The sequence below is a fragment of the Phaethon aethereus genome (assembly GCF_964289735.1).
Source record: "Phaethon aethereus genome assembly, chromosome: 1".
Classification (NCBI taxonomy): domain Eukaryota; kingdom Metazoa; phylum Chordata; class Aves; order Phaethontiformes; family Phaethontidae; genus Phaethon; species Phaethon aethereus.
In genome coordinates, this window is record NC_138575.1 from 63,491,780 (window position 1) to 63,511,938 (window position 20,159).

At 38.7% G+C, this 20,159-nt stretch overlaps 1 protein-coding gene across 1 annotated transcript in view; it reads right to left on the reverse strand.

Annotated features, from left to right (window-relative positions):
• The window catches only part of MYBPC1 (myosin binding protein C1), a gene marked incomplete at its 5' end in the record, with an annotated part of 80,598 nt that overhangs the window by 25,808 nt on the left and 34,631 nt on the right, over positions 1–20,159 (reverse strand). The window contains 12 exons of the mRNA XM_082011995.1: positions 865–998; positions 2,258–2,364; positions 3,633–3,795; positions 5,480–5,646; positions 5,954–6,059; positions 7,277–7,401; positions 9,425–9,557; positions 11,758–11,924; positions 15,494–15,550; positions 17,152–17,203; positions 18,533–18,650; positions 19,014–19,162. Of these exons, the coding sequence (XP_081868121.1) occupies positions 865–998; positions 2,258–2,364; positions 3,633–3,795; positions 5,480–5,646; positions 5,954–6,059; positions 7,277–7,401; positions 9,425–9,557; positions 11,758–11,924; positions 15,494–15,550; positions 17,152–17,203; positions 18,533–18,650; positions 19,014–19,162 (1,478 nt within the window). The remainder of the gene's footprint in view (positions 1–864; positions 999–2,257; positions 2,365–3,632; positions 3,796–5,479; positions 5,647–5,953; positions 6,060–7,276; positions 7,402–9,424; positions 9,558–11,757; positions 11,925–15,493; positions 15,551–17,151; positions 17,204–18,532; positions 18,651–19,013; positions 19,163–20,159) is intronic.

A 20,159-nucleotide genomic window follows, 5' to 3' on the forward strand; every position in this document is an offset into this window, starting at 1 on the left:
TACTTGTCAAAAGCAAGAACATGCTTTTGTCAACACCACCTGTCATTAATTTGATGGAAAGAGAGTAGTGGATTCTTTCAAAAGTCAGATCAAAATGTAATTCATTCAGTTTAAAGGTCAGAGTGATTGTAATTGTCAGTAGTTTGCCCTCAGATTTAAAATGCTGGCACACATTTTGGAGTAAGAGCTCTCCTAGAATAATTCCCTATTTGGACAAGTACACAAGTGGTGATACTACAATTAATATTGGAAAAATAGTAGTCAGAGATTTGACCAAATAGGTCTGACAAATCCAGTAATAATAGCATGTTCCAGCTTCCACATAGCACAATGGAAATTTAAATGTGAAAAGTTATTTTTTGATATTACACAGCCCAGGATCGGTCTGTGCAGTTTTTCATTAAGATGTCAGATGCAAGACACCAATTGCTCAGCCTATTGTTTCATTTGAGACTTGACACTCCTTCAGAATTTATCATTCATTTTCCAGAACCAGACCACACCATGGCTTTCTGTTAAAGCCTGGCAGACGTTGTGGGCAGTATGTATAGAAGAAGTAGCCATTTGGTAGATTTTCACTAGTTTTCTTCTGCATCTCATATGTCCTTCTCCTTTACCATTTATTTATAGCAAAACTACTTTTTTCTTCATTAATTTCAGCCTTTCCTCAAAAAGACCCAAAAGATACTAAATAATATTTATCCATTTTACCCTTCATTTTTCAGTGGGGCTAGTTTTTTAGATAAAATGCATCTCCTCCTCATTTTCTGCCATTAAAATCAATGTCTTCAGAAGGCTAGAGGTTATTTTTTTAAGGAAAAGGCCACTTGTTACGCTAAAGGAACACGTATAATGACAATGTACCTTGTCCCCTTTACTCCACATGACTTTTGGAGTTGGCTCGCCAGTGATGGGGATCTCAAGTCGTAGTTTGCTTCCTGCCACTACTGTCACAGTGTTATCTTCCCCAAGACCATCCAGGTGGAGTTTAGGAGGATCTGAAAAAAGAGAGATTGTCCAAATTTGCTGTGTGGCTACGACTCTGAGAGTTCAGTGACCTGGCACAGGTCTGCAACACAGAGAAACATGCTCTATGTTTTGTATTTTCCTAGTATTTTTAGTCAACTGATTTTTTGTTCAGAAGAAAGTTTGTAAAGAAAATTTCTTTTTAAGAAAATAGTTGTGTGAGGAAAAATAAATCATGGCACCATAGAAATTTTGGAATAGTAGGACCATAAAAAAACCCCAAAATGACTGTCTTCCTGAAGCAGAATTAGGTATATTTAGGTAACTTCTCAGAGAGATTTCCTCTAAATGGCTCTTGAGAATTTCCATTGCAGGCTTTCTACACCTTTTACCATGCTTCAGATATCATTGTGTTTACAGTTCAAAAGTTTTCTTAACCCAAATCCTTTTTCTGAAAATGAAATGGTCACTTTTATTGTGCCCCATTGGTATGGAGAACAACGAATATCCTCTTACAACTTTCTTTAATGTATTGGAAGTTATATCGGTGGGCATGTCCCTCTACTACCCTTTCCCTCTTTATTCTCCCTAAACCTTGCCAATACTTTTTCTAACAGATATCCCACTTCTTTCAGTGGGATATGTTCATTACAGAACATATTGTCTAAAACTTTGATCTTTTATATTGCGCCTCTTTTGACTTCCAAGTTGATGGTTGCAGTTAAAAGCCAGTGAGGTGTTGTTTGAAGAGTCAATGCCTTGTGTTATTTTTGTTTGAAGAACTGGGATCATTAAAAAACCGTCTGTTTTGCTGAGTGAATAGAAGCTGTCCAGAAATATTTTGCTCTCTAGATATCATTTAAGTTATTTAGAGAATAGGTAAATATGTAGCTATTCTACTAATCTTTTACCAAATTAAATCACATTTTGCAATGTCAGCAAGCCAATTTTTCAAAGATGACAGCACTGTATATCTGAAAAGAGAATAAAAACAGGTGTTTTACATGAACTCTTAATAGTGGTTTGGATTTAGGAATTCAACATCAAGAAGCCTTCCCCAGGAGCTCCCCCAGGCTTGTAAATTATGAGCAGATCCTGAGCACAGGCAAAGCACTCTCTGACTAGCTCACTTGCACTTTATCAAAGCAGCACGTCTGTTTTCTCTGGTAGATGCCTGCTCAGAGGAAACAAACTGATTGTAACCAAGGATATTTCACACTACTTTTAATTTCCAAAGGTCAGAGAAAGAGATGTTATACATGTATATACACACACACACACACACACTTACCCACAACATGAACTTTGCATGGAATATTAATATTATAGGCATCTGGTACAAACATGTATTCACCCTCGTCATCAACAGCAGCACTTGCTATAACAAATCTGTGGATTCTGTAAAAAATTGAAAAAGGTATCAGTGTAAATTATTTCTGAAGACTGTTTGAAGCTATAAGGAAAAATCTGTGAAAAGTTTAGGAGATCTGTGCAAGTGTGTAAAATTATTAACTAAAAATCCTTTGGTGGCTGCTTCGTGTTATTTTAGCTGATTAAATATGGTATGATTTGTACAAAATATTATTGAGGCAACCACGAAATAATGTAACCAATATTTTTTATTTGAACACAGAAGTAGAAAAATACAGCTCTTTGACAGACTGATTCTGTGCTGCTGCCATTAGATTGTAATTTGGTTGTTCAAGAAGAAATCTTTAGGTGATCCCATTGTGGGAATATTCTGACTTTTGTTAGACCATCTTTGTGACAGCATCCAATATACTATTTGTTTGCCAGAATAAAGAAATGAGTGAGCAAAACATATGCTGCTTTTACTACCTAACTGCATCTTCCAGTACAATGATATTTTTGCTCTCCTATCACCTGCTGTGGCTAAGCTTTTTTCAGGGTAGGACTCACCTCTGTGTCCTTCCTGCTCCTCTTTCCCTCACCTCACCCTATGGGCCTACATGAGTATGGGGAACTCCTTCACCTTCCAAGGGATCATTGCACAACTGGCACTTACGCCTTACTGTGACTTAGTGGGTGTTATGGAGTCAATGCAAACATTTCATAACCTGTTTAGGAGCATCTTCACAAGGGCTGTTCTTAGCTGTATGAATGGTCTGCTAAGCTAAAGTGAAGGGGATGTAGTTAAAGGTAGGACCCATTTCTGGTTTTTGGGTTTTTTTTAAACTGACAAACTTTTCATGAAAAAGGATGGATTATAAATGCCAAGGGACCCGATATCTCCACATGCTTTGCATGGGCAGAGATACATGGTCTAAGTTGGCACAAACAGAAGCTATCAGAAAAACAGGCATGTAAAAGCTATATATTTTTATATATATTTTTATTTTAATAATGTCTAACAATTATTTTACTTTACTATTTAATATCCCATACTAGCAGCAACAGCAATATCAAGAAAAATTAATAGCTTGGTCTTAAATGGATCAAGGATTTTATTGTTGTCCTCCACAGACGAAAGATGCAAGATGAAAGTGGGCAAGGAGACATGGATTTTGTGATGGTAAAAATAAATATGTTTGAGGGACAGAGGTTAGGCTTGATTATCAGATAATTTTCAGTGAAGTAACCAACATATTGGCACATCTCTACAGTGTGGTTCCATCAAAAGTCAAGTCAGTACACAACAGGCTTACCTTCCTTTGTGATAAAGCTTTACACGGTCACTAGCTTCGACCACTTGCCCATTTTTGTACCATTTCCCTTCCACGTTCTCAGATATCTCACACTTCAGGTGGATTTCCTGTCCAAGCCTCACAGTCTGGTCTTCTAATGCAAGTGATATCTTCAGTGGTCTCACTTAGGAAAAGAGAAAGAGAAATACTAATGCTAATATCAAACAGTAACTAATGATTCTGTCATGGAGCTGCTATTAGCCACCACAATGGTCTTCAAATCAGAAAAATGTCTTCAATAATAAAGTTCTCAAGTCAAAATACCAGTAATATGCATATGTAAGCTACATTAATTACCCTCTTTTCATGTAGTCTGATGCCTTAGAAAGGGTGATCCAAAATACCCATGCCCTGACTGGGGAAACTCCATGGATATTGCCAGTAGAAGAACTAAGCCCAGGAGCATAATTTGAATGCTGTCCCCTCTCTGGTATTTAGGTGCTGGAGGTAGGGTGTTTCTATCCCTCAGAGTCCAGTAAGAAGCTTTCAAGAAGTGGAAGACCTGTGTCCCCAGACCTATGCACCAGAAGGTGCACTGTGACCTAACAGTGATCTAACTGCTCTCATAGCTCTCCCAGCTGGTCCAAGATAATTTGGAGTCTTACCAAAGTACTTCATCGCAAGTGGGGACTGTAGTTCTCAACCTGTTTTGTCAGGCAGGTAGCAAAGGCTGACTGGCCAGTAAGCTTAACTTCCTACACTACTTGTTCTCATGCTTGCTAAACTGCCTTTACTCACCCTACGAATACCGATAGATATTGCTAGCTTTTGTAAAACTGGAGTCTAAGAACAGGTGCCCCAGTCTGCTTCCACTTTCTGGAATATTAGATGCTGTAGACCAGAGTCCAGGCTGAACACACAGGAGCGTCTGTATGCAGTAAATATCCTTGACTATAATCTGATATAGGAAACAAAGAGTGATGGGAAAGGCAGCATTTTATAGAAAGACAGTTGGAAAATCCTCAGAAGTTGCATGAAAAGAAAGATGACAGAGCCCAATAGCCATGGAGAATAATTTCCAACTTGATAATAGAACAGCATGAATTGGTTGTGCTTAAGATGCCAATTTGTACAAAATAGTCAAAAGCAGTATAAGTATTACAAACCAATGTATGTTTATGTGTAAATATATCATGTAACTCATCCATGAACGTGTAAGGATATTTTTGCTGTTGCTACATTTTTGAACAAGGTTTTCTTGAGGTTTTCTTAACAATTTTCAGGTTTACTGGTATAGAAAACATTATCACTTTAGAGGATGGGCACATACATTTTGCTAAAACCCACAGACATTTGGGTTTTTCAGTGAAAATAAAGAGATATTGCATAAACAATACTGAGGGAGCTACATGGTCCTGTGTTTGCGCTTGTGAGTTCAGGTCAAGTGACCCTGATGCCTCCAACAGTATGCCTAGTTATAGAACTGCTTATTTTTTCCAACATACTTTTTTCCTGATTTGGGATAAAAAGCCTTGGTTTGGCTTTCCTGTGAAAACCTGAAAGGATTAAAGAAAAGCAGATACTTCCCTTGAAAATTTCACTTCATTGACATATTATGTATTTGGATGGATAGTTTTGTTTTCCATCTTAAGGGAGAGGCAGAAAGTTTTCCAGCAGGACTAGTTCATTGCCTATTACTGCAAACGTTGTCTAAAGAAAAGTCACTGTTTTGGAGATTTGCAGCAAGGAAATTGGTATGGAAGATAAGTCTCCCTTTAAACATCCAGGAAAAGCCAAGCAAATTATTTATTTCTGTAAACTAGTAAACTGTGACATACAAATTCAAGAGCAAGATGTATTATACTTACAATCAACCGAAAGTTTAGCTTCTGATTGGCCTCCAGTTGTCATTACTGAATAAGTTGCATTGTCATTTTTTGCAGCTTCCTCTATGATCAAAGTGTGTTTTTTACCTTCAACCTTGATTCGATACCGAGACTTAGGGTCATTGGGAAGTTCTACACCATTTTTAAACCTAATGAAAAACGAAGAATGATTATTTTTTCAATAGAAGTCCTATGCAAATAAGACTCCCATACACTGAAACTTCCAGAGAAGATTTTATAAGACTTAAGGCAGAAGGAAAGGTTAAACAAACTTACCCATGAATGTGTAAGGATATTTTTGCTGTTGATACATTTTAAAATAATGTTTTCTTGAGATTTTCTTAACAATTTTCAGGTTTACTGATACAGAAAAAGCTGTACACATTTTTGCCCACAATTAAAATATTTTGGGTTTTATTCTCAAGGAAGACAGTATCTGTTGAAAGTGTGGCTTACCATTTCACATTTGCATCATCCTCAGACACTTCACAGCTCAGTTCTACTCGTTCACCAACATAGGTATTGGTATCCTCCAGGCCTTTAGTCACCAAAATTGGAGGATCTTTCGAAAGAGAAAATTACAGATTTATAATCTCAGAGAGAAAACTAAGTGAAAGAAATTTTAAAAATCATGTTATAGAAGACAATACAACTTTAAAATTCTAATATCAAATAATTATAGAATAATTTAGGTTGGAAAAGACCATTAAGATCATTGAGTCCAACCGTAAACCTAACACTGCCAAGTCCACCACTAAACCATGTCCCTAAGTGCCACATCTACATGTCTTTTAAATATTGGTCTTGGTGCAGCTTTTCTGCCTTAAATCAGAAAAGCAGTTGCTCATTAAGATGCTAGTAGAAAATCTGCTAAATGAAAAACATAACATTTTTTCCAATTAATACCTGCCTTGCATCCCTTTTTATTGACAGTTTGTCCAGGCAGGTCAATATGAGAAGCTGACATTCCCCTCTTCCCTCCCACAGATCTCTCTCATAAAGCTGCATTTTCATTAGGTCCTATAGCCTGTTATGCACAATAAGATGACCTTGTGACATGTGGTGCCCTTATTAATGGTTTAACCCATTCCTGCTGTCAAAACTCAAGTTTATTTAATAGCAAGAGATTGTACAACAGTTATCCTATGATATTTATAGGGACAATGGGCTCCATTATTTTAAATAGCTTTCTGAAATATTTGATTTTTTTTTCTCATTGTAAGTTTTGTTTTTCTGTTTGTTGTCTTGTGCATATGCGAGTGAAGCCGTGAATATTATCAGTAAGACTATCAGCACTCTGTGAGCAAAAAGGCTGAAGAAATGGCCACCCATTCATAGCTCTTGATAGTCTTCCCTTAAATCTGCAGATGGAAGGAAAAGTAACTGCCACAAAGCCTGATCTGAGAGTACTTGAAACAGATCAGTTGGACCAAGAGTATCAGGGTCATCAGGTACCTAAGTGTGGTGTAAGGGAAACCCCATGCTATGACAAATGAGTCTCCAAAATGACTTTATAACTATGAAGGGGACCAAAGCTCCACTAGACCCCAGTGCACACTATGAAATCAACCATAGCCCCATTTCAGCGTTTTCACTAAATTACTAAGTACAGGATGAAGAAAAAAATGCCCAGGGATCACAGAAATAGAGTGATCCTAAGGGCTGCCAGTATAAATATGAGAATATACTGAAACAGATCCTCCCTGTTAATTTCTGTGGCAGTTAAAGAAGCCACACCAATTTACAGCAGGTGAAACAGGAGCAAGCTGATGAAATTACCTCTCACAAACAGTTCTGTGGAGCATTTCTCATCACCAGCTGTTACGTAGTAACGAGCATCGTCTGTCATCGTACAATTATTGATGAATAAAATTCGCTGGTTACCTTTGTGCTCAAAAATATATCTGTTTGAACAGGAATACAGTGAAGATACATCAGTAAAACCCCTTTTGTTTTATGTAGAAGATGCTTTAGGGATTATTAGAGGTTAAAATCCTGGGTTTTACATAGAACTGGAAAAGTTGCCCTGGGAAGCAATTTCTGAGAGTCAACAGAACTGTCAAGGACTTTTTAGCAAAAAGACCTATGATGTAGGGTGACAATGAGCATCTTCTGGCTTGTCCCAAAATCCCAAGCTTGGGTGATATGAAAAAATAAAAAAAAAGAGCAGGCTCTGAAGGATGGCAAATAAAACAGAGTCAGAAATTCTAGATGAGTAAAGATGAAAATAACCAGTAACCATCCTCATTCCAACACTCTTAACATTTTTGTGAAGTAAAATAATAGCCAAGGTTAAGCAGTTAATATTATTCGTAGGCCAGATGGCACAAGAGCTCAGTAATGGGATATGGGGTTTTGGTAATGAGATATGGAGCCTTTCACCTTAATGTCACTAGTTTAGATCTACTCCAGGTTTGTAATGACCAAAGCTCATTAGTATCTGACAGCTGCTTCAGCAGCCTGGAAGAAATGCACTGGAGCATTCAATCCAGGTCCTTCTACTGGAAAGGTATCCATACAGCTCCCTGCAGAACAGTTCTGAACTGCTCATGGCAGCTAAAGGGGCTAAAGAAAAGGTACACTTTTTATTATGATTTTTTTGTCAATTATGAATATTATTCAAAATCCTTCTTTGACTTTTGCTACAGAATGAAGGAAATCTTCCCCTTCTCTGTAAGATGGCTTTTGCCAATTGCTATTTTTTCACAGGGCCTGAGGAGAAAGTTGCTAGGATTTTGTGCTGCTGAGAAACATTTGAGGAACACTACATTGTTGTGCATTAGTGATTGCACATGTCATTCCTAGCTGTGTCTGACTGTGGAATGGGATTTTCTGCACTGGGTTGTAAGAGGTGGTTGTCCCCACACTAGGGACTGGGCTCAACTTGCAGGCATTGCTCTACCTATACTCAAGTGTCTGCACCTGAAAAGCCACTTCTTCTAGATAAAACCAGAGGGTAAACCAATATGCAGGTGATATAGATGATGAAGCAGCTTGGGTACACTAGACCTGTTGCACATGACTGAAGTCACTTTGAGCTAATCCAGGTTGCTGACTTCAGTGTGAGGTTAACTGGGTAGTGGAAGGTGAGACAAACCTCAGTCCCCTTTCCTCATGTGGTTTATGAGCCAGGTGGGTAAGTATGTGATGTTAAGCATGTCTCCTCTTAGCACCCAACTGCTGTAGAAAGATTCTGACCTCCTGCAGACATGGTTCTGAGGACAAGAGATTTATCACAGAATCATAGAATCATTTGGCTTGGAAGGGACCTTTTAAGATCATCTAGTTGAACCCCTCTGCAATGAGCAGGGACATCTTCAACTAGATCAGGTTTCTCAGAGCCCAGTCCAACCTGACCTGGAACGTTTCCCCGGATGGAGCATCTACTACCTCTCTGGGCAACCTGGGCCAATGTTTCACCACCCTCATTGTGAAAAATTTTTTCCTTGCATCTAGTCTAAATCTACCCTCTTTTAGTTTAAAACCATTACCCCTTGTCGTATCGCTACAGGCCCTGCTAAAAAGTCTGTTGCCATTTTTCTCATAAGCCCCCTTTAAGTACTGGAAGCAGCAATAAGGTCTCCCCAGAGCCTTCTCTTCTCCAGGCTGAACAACCCCAACTCTCTGAGCCTTGGGGTTACTCACAGTGCTTCCCAATTTTTTAAAAGCTACCAAGTAGGAAATGGCTCCATGTTTTGTTAGGATCTTTAATTCTTTTTTCTTGAGGCAAAGGAGCCAACATGCATTAACATTTATAATATAGTGGACTTTTCTGGGTCATGAGCAATATAGCATCATTTGCATACTTTTCATATATAATGAAACTCAGAAATAAAATTGGTGCAACCTGAGCAAAGAGATAATCTATGCAACACACTTGTCACGGAAGTACACATTTTATTGTTTACATACAATAAAACCACTTACTTTGCACTTGGTCGTATTTCTTGGCCATTTTTATACCACTTGAGTTCCACTGTTGGATCTGCTAGCTCCACCATGAACCTTACTTTACCTCCTTTGTCCACCTGATATGCAGGATCAAGACCTTTGGCAAAAGCTGTTGTGGAAGCCAAGTGTTATTATAAAAGAAGATCAGAAAACAAGTAAGAATATGAATACTGAAATGACATTGCATAAGTCTCATCAAAAGCCATCAGAATACATGCACACAATGTTATGCATCACTCTATATCCTTAAGCTAGTCCACATGAATCAGTTTATTTTCTAGAAACATTAGAATAAGTGCAAAGCTATGTGGATCTGATTATCCTGACCAGTTCAAGCTAGTATCTCTTAATGACTTTGCAGTGTGACTGTATTCTGAATAGGATTGAGTAGATGTAGCTTTTACAGCTTGCTGAGAAGTGCTATGTCAGAATAAAATGGTATACAGCTTGTGCCATGGAATCATTTACAATTAATCTGTTACAAAGGACTTCTCTATTAGCACCGCCACTCAAGTTAACAGAGAATTTTATGCTAAAATTCCTATTGAGCTATATAAGCACATTGGTTTGTCTAAACGCCAAATTAGCTTTCCTGATTCTTTCTGTAGGTTTCAAGGTGTACACTGCAGTTCCACTTGTGCTACGTTACAGATGCAAAACATTTGCAAAAATATTTGAAACCAGCCAAAACTTCTCAGTCTATGAGTCCTAATGGGGCTCTTCTAAAAGGTTCTTTGAGATGTGCAAATATAAGCCAAGGTGCTCTGGGCAAGACAAGCCAGGTGCAACTCAAACATTTGAAAAAACTTTAACGAACATCAATATTTAGATGCTGGCCACAAAAATTAGACCCAGGGGAGCAGTTATCTGTGGCTCAAAAATAAATAAATAAGTGGTGCCACAAACAAATTGCACACAGCTAAGTAACCAACCTGCTAAGGTTTATATCATGCCTATGTCTGATTGCAGGACACTGAATGTATTAAACCTGAAAAGGATTTTTTATGTATCTCGTTGCAGTGTAAAAGTTTCCAATGTATAATAAAGGTGGTGTGAGGGGAGCACACTACTCTCATACTGTCACTCCTATAGACATTTTCCCCAACATCTAGAGCCCATCCTGTAGGGAAAACCCTGTCCACTGAAAACTCCTGATATGGCTGGCAACTCAACAGGGAACTGGGGAAAGGGACCAGGAAGACCGATTCCAGGTGTGAGAGATGCCCCCTTCCCAGTAAAACATTCAGGCACTTCAACATGATGCACCTGGGTGAGGAGCAGCTCTTTCTGCCAGCCATGCAATTCCTGCCCCAGCTTCCAGCCCTACTCCAGACTCCTGGGGGAAGGTGAGGATTTTCCATGGGCTTCAACCCCTTAGAGAACTCCAGTGGATACAGAAACTGCCCCAGTGGCTCAGCCAAAGCCCACTGACTCCATTTCTCCCTCCCTCAACTGTGGCCAGAATCAGATATACAAGCAAATGAAAAATATAAATAAAAATTAATGTGTAGTAACATAACACGTTATGATGTAATGGATAAGGAGAGAAGGTATATCAGGCAGCTGGATTACAGCTGGATTTGTGGAGGATTTCACCTACCCAAAAGGGACTCCTCCAGAAAACCAGTGGAACAGCATATGTGTATATTGCATCCAGTTCTGAAATACTCTCCAGGAGCAAGCAAATGCCACAATAGTATAATGGATAATGTGTTGTATTTATATGTGTGTGCGGGTGTATACGTAGTATGCAACATATACATATGTTATATATATACATATATACACATATAAACATATATCTATATTTATGTATTACACAACTCATACTGTTTAGTAGGATAGATGAGGAAAGACAGGCCTGAATGTCCTCACCCAGTGCAGGGTGGAGGGTTTTCAGTACATCTGGGATTTCAGAGGAATGTCAGATTAAGTGCAAAATGAAATTATGAAGAGCAAACAACGTGTTTGGAGTGACTGTATTTTAGAGCAGAAGATATTAATGATAACACAAGGTCTAATTTCTATACTGTTTGGTCAGGTTATACTTTTCCACACAACTGGGGGAGTTTGTTCCAGTTGGAACTACTGTTTGTCCGAGGGAGGGACGCTTTTGGTAAGCACTGAATGGGATAGAGTGTTTATGCTAACTGCAGTTGACCAAACGCCTTCTGATTAACTCCTTGCAGTAATAAGGCTTGAGTTGTAGTGTGCAAGTCCCCTTACATGGAAATGAAGCAAGTCTGGGTTTTTAAGGTGGATGCTCATGTTTGACTACTGAACATGAGAATATTCTGCCTTGTCCATACCTGCACTCTTCTTCACTTCCCTGCGCATGCGCTTCAGACGCTTTAACATGCCTCTCAGGTCAGTGATACCATACTGAAAAGCAATCTTCTCATATTCACTGGGATTCGCGTTCTTCAGGAGCTCCCACACATCTACCTCAGGTTCTTCCTCTTGCTGTTTAACCTCCCTAACAGTAGCAAAATAAAATTATGAGAGAAGAGTTAGTGAGGCTTTATTACACCATAAAAGAAAGTGAAGATGAATCTATGGTGAGGTTAGAAATGTTTTGATCAAAATTTGAAGGCTGCCATCGTATTTTTTTTATTTCACTCTGTACAAGTGGAATAGCTCAGAATGACATTCACACCTTACTTTAAACTCCTTCAAGACAGAATTTGGATATATGTTTTAATTTGGCCTTTTCTGATGTAATCAGTTATGAGAGTTTTTATATTGCTTTATTATTTAAAAAAAACCCTAGAGTTTGAAAATGTAGTACTATAATAGCATATTGGCTAATCTCACTTAAATCAGTTTTATCTGTTTTAACTTGAGTGGAATCAGTTACAATTTATGATGGCACCGCTGAGATCTGAGTCTAATCCATACATTTCATAATTATATAAAAATGCTTTCAAACCCTGAGTCCCGGTAACTGCTACTAGGGATGACTAATGAAAGGACATTGAAATCCAAGGGAATCTGGGTCTGTTTATAGTTACACCAGTGCTTCTCAGAGTTACTTAAAGTCAGCGTATAGATAGGAACTGGAGATTTCCACACCAGCTTGGACTTGCAAGATGGATCTGCTGGCTTCCATGGTTATCTCAGTCTTAAGAGCAGGAAGTGTTTTCAGAGGCCTGTGTGAATAGCATCACCTTTATACAGAAGTTTCAATACCATATTTACTATCTGTAACTCCAGGCTAAGACAACCAATAAAGAGAAGTATAATTATTTTCACAATGGCAGCCATTAAATGAGAGAACAATGGAAGCATGCTAAACAAAATTATAATTTTTGAGATTGACAGCTTACCTCAAAAAAGTAAACTGCTAGAACAATCTGAGAATTGGAGCAGAGATCTAGACATTTTTTCCTGTAAATTCATTAGGATCAGACCAGGATCATTCTGATTTGATCTAGTTGGTCTAATGAAATCGGTACTTTTGAGAACAACGTGAGAAAATAAACATTTGAGAAACAAAAAAAGACTGAGCTTTGGAGCAAGACACTGTTAGAGCTGAGCTCTATCAAGTCTGACAGAGAGTTTTCTTTAAGATATATAAAAATAACACTGGGGGTCCTTGAGAATCTTTGCATGGTTGGATGAGGAACTGTGGAAAACCATTTTGCTGTTTAATCCATGAGGTTTATTAATTTTTGTAATATGCCAGTGTTATTTTAAAAAGCAAAAAAGCTTCTCACTGAGGAGTCTTTGAAATACCGTCACTGTTATCTTAGAATTATTAGATAATCTCAGGTATGTAGTTTTATGTTTTGTTCCTTTTACTTTTATCTGTGGTCATGCTTTCCGGAGGTTGACTATGTACAGCGAACACTGGCGTGTCAGTGAGATTCCTTCTGCATGGCAGAAAGTTGAGATCAGCTTACAAACATATGTAAAAGCTGACACACTCCATGGGGTGGAATTCTCCTCCCCCAGGGCTGGCCACTGGCCATACAATGCCTGCCCGTGCTAAGGAGAGGTACACTCCATGGGAATGGAGATCGCGTACCCCTTTAAATCAGGCAGTAGTTGAGAATGAGGATTGGTTAGAGTATCCTGATTTTCAACCAGCTTGAAATAATTAATTCCAGACTCGTTTTCCTCTCATGTAACTGGAGAACGAATTATGACACTTAGAGCAAACCAACTTTGTTCTGAGACCACGATAGTTTCTGCTGTGGGTAGTGGGCAAACATTGCTTGGCATTTCCTAAGCAGATTGACCTCTCTACAAAATCGCTTTCAGATCTTTTCCCCAAAAATGTGCATTTCGTTGAAAGATGTATTTTTTTAAAAAAAGGATCTAAATGTTCACGTGGTTTTGAGATCTTGTGCCTTTTGGAATTCCATGCTGTTACTGATCCATGGCATTGATGAAGCATAACCAGTCACAGAGTGGCTTACTGAGATAAGAACTGGTTTGTCTTCCTGCAAGACCAGCATGAAATCAGAATATAGGCAGAATATAGATTCTATGCATTTAGTTTTTTTTTAAAAAAACATGTTTCAAGTATTATGCACCACAGGTGAAAAGTTCTAGCTCTTTCCTTGGTAATACAACCATACAATAGAGAAGGAATGCACCTGCAACATTACCTTTTGAAAAAATTGATATGAAAACATCTATTTGTCTTCATAAAAATAGATATTAATACCCACACTGGGGCTTAATTAGCAATCTTATTCAACTACACTCAGAATTATGAGGTTGCATTTCAGTGCCTGAAGCAAGGAGGTGATGAACTGATTTGCCCAATATCAAATAACAATGTTTGAAAACTAAAAGTTTGCTTTGCCCATTAACCACACGGTAGGTATACTATGCCTATATGGCTATATAGTATTTATCTTACAAAACATGTGAGTTACTTGTTAGTGAAGTGATAATGACTCTTAAATCACATTTCTCTTTCCACAAAACCACCAAGACCTCTTACATGCAACTCTCATGTTGTTAATAAAACACCCCACAGGCAGTCATGAGAACTGTCATAGTAAGTTTTATTAGTATGATAAAAAACCAAACTGAAGTTCCTAATTAGGGATGAGAAGATTAAAAAACCAAAGACCTGGTGAATTTGAATGGGTTCAGGTAATTCTTTCACTGCCTCTTTTTACATTCAGCCTTTCCTTTTTGCTTTAGTTGCTTAAATACTATCCTCATCATCTTAGCCCATGAGCCCGTTGTGAACTTTTTATGTAATTAATACTGCATATTGGATTTTCCTCTTTTAGAGTACGTGGTAAATGAGATAAAGGATCTAGTTCCTTTTCCAATTCTCTATGGTCAGTTGCCATTAATTTCCATGGCATACAGAATTTCTGTGATAAATTTAAAAAAAAAAAGCTTCGAATTAACTATCTTGTCTTAACCTGATAAAAGACTAAACTGAGTTTAAGGCCTGAAATACCTAGAGGCATAACTATCCTAAAACCAGATTCTCAAGGCAAACCAGAGAAACACATGCCGAAGTTTTTCTCCATCACACTATTTAAGTTGAATAAAAGACCATTGAACATTTGTGTGCACATATTGAAACAGAAAGCTACAAAGAATTGCTACCATCATCTATGGTTTGAAAGCATGATATATGATTTTTCATATCAGAATGCTTATAAAATCAAATTAAGATGTACCCAAAGAGGTGAATTTAACTCTTGCAGTTTTTTACTTGTGCACCAGACTCAATTTTCTGAACTGCTCATCCCCTTGTAGGAAATTCTCCCCCTCTGCCTTCCATGCAAACACAAAAGAAATCACAAGTAAACTAAATGTTATTGGCCTCTTTAGGTTGTGGCTCACTTTCTTCCCAGTGCACTCAAATCTGAGCTTTCTTTTCTGCACACTTAAAAGTATGATTAACTGAACATTTGCATATTATACTATGAGAATTATAGTTAGAAACATTGAAAGAAATTAAAGGTCAGAAAATTATTAAGAAGTTATTAATGCTACACCTGACTCTTTCTGTGTGCGAACCTAATGGTTTGCAATCCACACCTGCTCACTGCATCACTTGGTTCTCACCTACGTTTCAGGAGACCACTAAAGTCAAGTTCTCCTGCATCGTCTTGTCCATCACCGCTGTTATTAATAGAAAAAGACCAAATCTTTGTTTAATACAGGAAGACTTAGACAACACACATTGCAAACGCTCTATATGTCTCATATACTCAACACTGTCCGGAAACACAAATAATGGTATAAAATCAACACAAACTTGTATTCTTTTTCACACAAATTATGTTTCCTTAGGCACTTGTGAAAAATAACACAAAGGTTTGTATTGCTTGTTATTATACTTTGATGGCAAATTTTTGTAACTGCATACATAAATTTGCCAAGATTTGTGTTAGATTTCAGTAACACAAATAAATGTGAGCTAGTCAACACAACGAGCTTTGTTTTTCATTTCCATAATATATGTGTATAAAAACAAAGGGCTTGTGCTGATCTTTTGCTGTGAATGTAAAACAAAGATTTGCATTGCTGGGTGGTGCTTTTAACAATGCATAGCTGTGTCAAATACTGATTGCAAAGCATTACAACTTAAGATTTAACCTTTCTCTAAATGAAGGGAGAAATCCATTAAAAAAAGAAGAAACGGTACATTGTACTGTTAACAGGTAGAATCACAGTCCTGTGAAGGTGCATTTCTTTCTATAGTGTGACCTTAAGCAGTAATATCTTAGTATAAAGCACATATAGACAAAAGGTATGCCCTTAATATTTGTAAGAATAAGGGCAAAATCCTGCAAATGTTAAGTCAAATGATGCCAGTATTTCATCCCAGATTTTGCATGCAAGGTATTACTTAGAAAATCAGAAAATATTCAGATATCGTCATCTGGGTGGGCAGAATAGTTATTGCAAGTTTTTTTTTTTTTCAAATATGCTCAAGAAAGAAGTGCACCTTGAGTGTAATATCTTTTGCATTTACTCTTTAAATCAAATCCCTCTAAATAAAAGCAGTAACTTCTGAATCACAGTTTTGCTTGTATGTGTAAATTAACAAACTGCATCCGTTTTCTGTTTGTAAAGCATTTTCATTATGAATACAATTTTCTCCATAAAACGTAAAGACAACATCTATACTGGTTTGAATTGTTATTTTATCACAAAGGTAACTAACAAAGGAAAAGACTTCAGAGATAATGCTTTATCTTATCACCTCTGCAATATATTATTTGTAGTTTTTCCGTAACGATGGCCTTATGACACACTTTTTTACTGTAAGATAACATAAAGCCAGATCCTATCTTCTTGAAATCAGTGTGAATTTTCTCTCTGCTTTTAATCAGTACAGGATTGGGACCAGGAACTTTTATACTGTAGCTGACAATTTTCAGGAAACACGTGGTAGAGTATTTCAGTGAATTAAAATATGATATTAAAACCTCTAAAGAAGCAGATACTTAAATTGCCTTAAATAGTCCATCTTCCCTTAAAGCAACAACACTGTAATTTCATAGTAGAGTATTTAATATCATATGTACTTTCTATGTGTTACAACTGTTTCATTCTACCCACTATCAACTACCCTAAGCCCCACTTTTCAAATCTGTGTTTACAAAGACGTTTTTTTAAATACTTGGTACAATTGTCTGCCAAGATTGTTGCAAGTTCTGTGCATGCTACCAGCTTCCACTACTGAGGAGCTTCATAGGATCACTGTGTGAGGTTACCTTCTTTTGAAAGCAGATCTGATGTCAATGGATGGAGCAGCTTGGGAAGATTCTATGAAATAACAGCAATACAGGAATTAAAAACATAATTTGAAATTTGCATGGTTTATGTAGTTGATGTAATTTGGCATATGAAATTTGTTCCTGCTAAGTGACCACAGTGTGGGCTGCTCCTTTGGCGTTAAGTCCTGATACACGCAAAGGTGCTCAGCGCTAAGCTGGGTTTACGTAACGCGTTTCTCTAAAGGGCTTTCTGTGGCTCCGCAGAGGAGAGCCATCTCTGCGACGCTGCTCTCCGATCCCCTTCCTGCCTGTACACAGGCTCTGGCCTTTTTGTCTTCCCATTCCCCATGCCGTCTCTCCTGCTTGCGCCTTACGCTTTCTCAGTACTCGGGGTCAGAGGAAAGAGGCGGTCTTCTCTAGAGCTGCGGACTCGTACCGGCTCTCGATGCCACGTTGAACCCCCCGGACGTGAATTGCCCGTTTGTGGCAGCCTGAATCAGATATTAAATGGTTCTGATCCACAGCCAGCGCGTGGATGCAGCCAGGCTCGCCCCTGCCTTGCTGGTCTCCGAAGACACACACCTACCTATGCCCCTGGGGCTGTCAGCCAGCCATCAAATGTCCCCTTAACTGTGACCGGCTTTGCCTGACTGGCGAGTGAGCAGTCAGGTCTAGGCCGTTTGGGAGGCGTGCTTTGCGCGGGTGAACAACTAATTTGTCCACTGGCTGCTGGCCCTGGCATTTCGGAAGACATCCATCTCTCTCGGCCTGACCGTGCAGGTGTGCACGCGCTGCTGTGCCGGCAGCATGGCTCTCGAAGGAGAGGAGAAGCCTGTGGGTTAACGTTTGCCAGAGTAAGGCCTGTTGTAACACAGAAGCAGACAAGGGCACGGCTCTCCAGTGCTCTCCGCATTGTGCTATCCTTTATTTTGGTGAAGAGTGGAAGAAATAGCTGTCTGGATATGATCGTAGCATGCCTGAACGGGGTGCAAAGCACTGGCGTGCCGTGACCGCTCCACGTCCCTCTGCTCGGAGGCTGCCAGAGGAAGCCTCGCCCTTGGAATAGCGCTGAGCCTCGCTCTCTGTCTTGTGCGACAGAGCCCGATTTGAATCCAACACTAGTTTTATCTGCCAGCTTTTCTAATTTTTGGATAAATGTCTCACATTCTGTCTATCCCAATGTTCATCTAAACAATAAATTTATTGGTTTTTATTTTTTATTATTTACTGACCCTTAAGAAAATTCTCCGAGCTCTGTGCTAAAAATGTTCACTTTAAGCGTTACTTCATTTAAAGGTTCTGAACAAAATTAGGAGGCATTTCAAGTTTAAAAAAAAGAAATCTTTATAAAGCTTTACAGACACATGTAGAATCTTACCAGTGACTTCAAGGTCAAAAGAGCAACTATCAAACTTGTCCTTATAAGATACTTCACAGCGATAGTTCCCGGCATAGTTTTCTTTAGCTTGAATGATATGCATCTCAAATGTGTGAATCTAAAAATCAAACATAATTGTTCGTTAATGTGGGGGATACATTTGCATAATACACAGAAGTTAAAAGTTTAGTCGTTGAGACCTAAACCAGGAGTAATAATAAATATCAAATAAAGGGCTCTGGAAAGAAACTGGGACCCACAAATGGCAACAGAAAACTTTGATTTCCCCACCACTACTTGTCCTGTGCTGGGAGAGCAAGAAAAGTCTGCTTCTGTGCAAGGTCAGAGATCATCATTGAAATCTGCATGGGGAAACCAGGGTTAAAATCCACTGTTCTTGAATTTCTACCTGTTGTCTTAAACCAGTCTTTAATCTCTCTTTCAACCTTTCCCCCTCTAAGAAGGACAAGCAAAGGCACACCTTAGTGTGACGCTCAAAGGACTCCTTCAGCTGCAGGTGCTTCCCAGCTTTACTGGCCAGGTCCATCCATTTTCCTTTAAACCACTTAACATTTGGCTTTCGGAGAAGATCTTTGGCTTCTACTTTGGCTATAAATGTAATATTCCCGCCTTTTAAAAAGAGAAAAGAATAACGAAGTCATTGAGGAACACGTGGTTGGCCAGTCATGTCTGTACAAGTTTCTTTTACTATCGCTCCTTCCAGTCTCCATGTGCTAGTTCTACCACGACAGTAAGAATCAGATGGAGTCACACAGGCTATGACAGTACTGCAGTGTTACAGAGATTACTGATTTTGGGTCTGGAAGCCTTCTGCCCAAGCCAGTGTGGAGCTTGGGACACTGTGAAGCAGGATAAATTAGTTGAGGCAGAACTCTATGTTGTCATGGGCCAATTGATCCCAGTATTTGAATTTCCTTGCTTAAAACAAGCACAGGCATTCCTAGGCTACCAGGCAGCTGTAACATGAATAAACTCCAGCCTGGAAAAGAAAGCCTGGAGCTCTTCATGCATTTCTGTCATTAATTCTTTAGGCTGAGAAGGGAGGTGGAAGAGTCTTCTCTAAACAATAATTTGGGAATAGTAAAAGTTAGCTCAATTTTCGGAACACCACTGCCCAGCTCCTACTGAGTTTCCATCCTAACATTCATGGAGAGGAGAATACAGCTAACTCCTTATATTTATTTTCCAAATAAATCCTCCCCAAACGCTCTTTTTCTACTCAGAAACAGAGAAAAATAATAGGCATGTATTAAAAAAAAGTCTGACCATGTCTTAGTTTATCCAAATACACAGCAGACATATTAAGTAGCCTATACTGAACTTCTCACCATTGTTGCTACCATGCTTAGGGTGCAGCTACCTTACCATGGCTCGGAAGTGCAGTTTGGAAGTGAACGTCCTAACTATCCCCATTTACTGTGCTCTGGTTCACAACACAGAAAGTCCTCCCAGTGCTTGAACTGGATTCCTCTGGGGTGAAATTAAAACCAAAGATGTGCTCTGAGAGTTTACCACCTGTGCTCCAACTGCTAGTAGGTATATCAACCACTGGACTAAACCAGAGCTAGTCCAGAGCAAATCTCCCAGAAATGTTGCAGTGACAGGG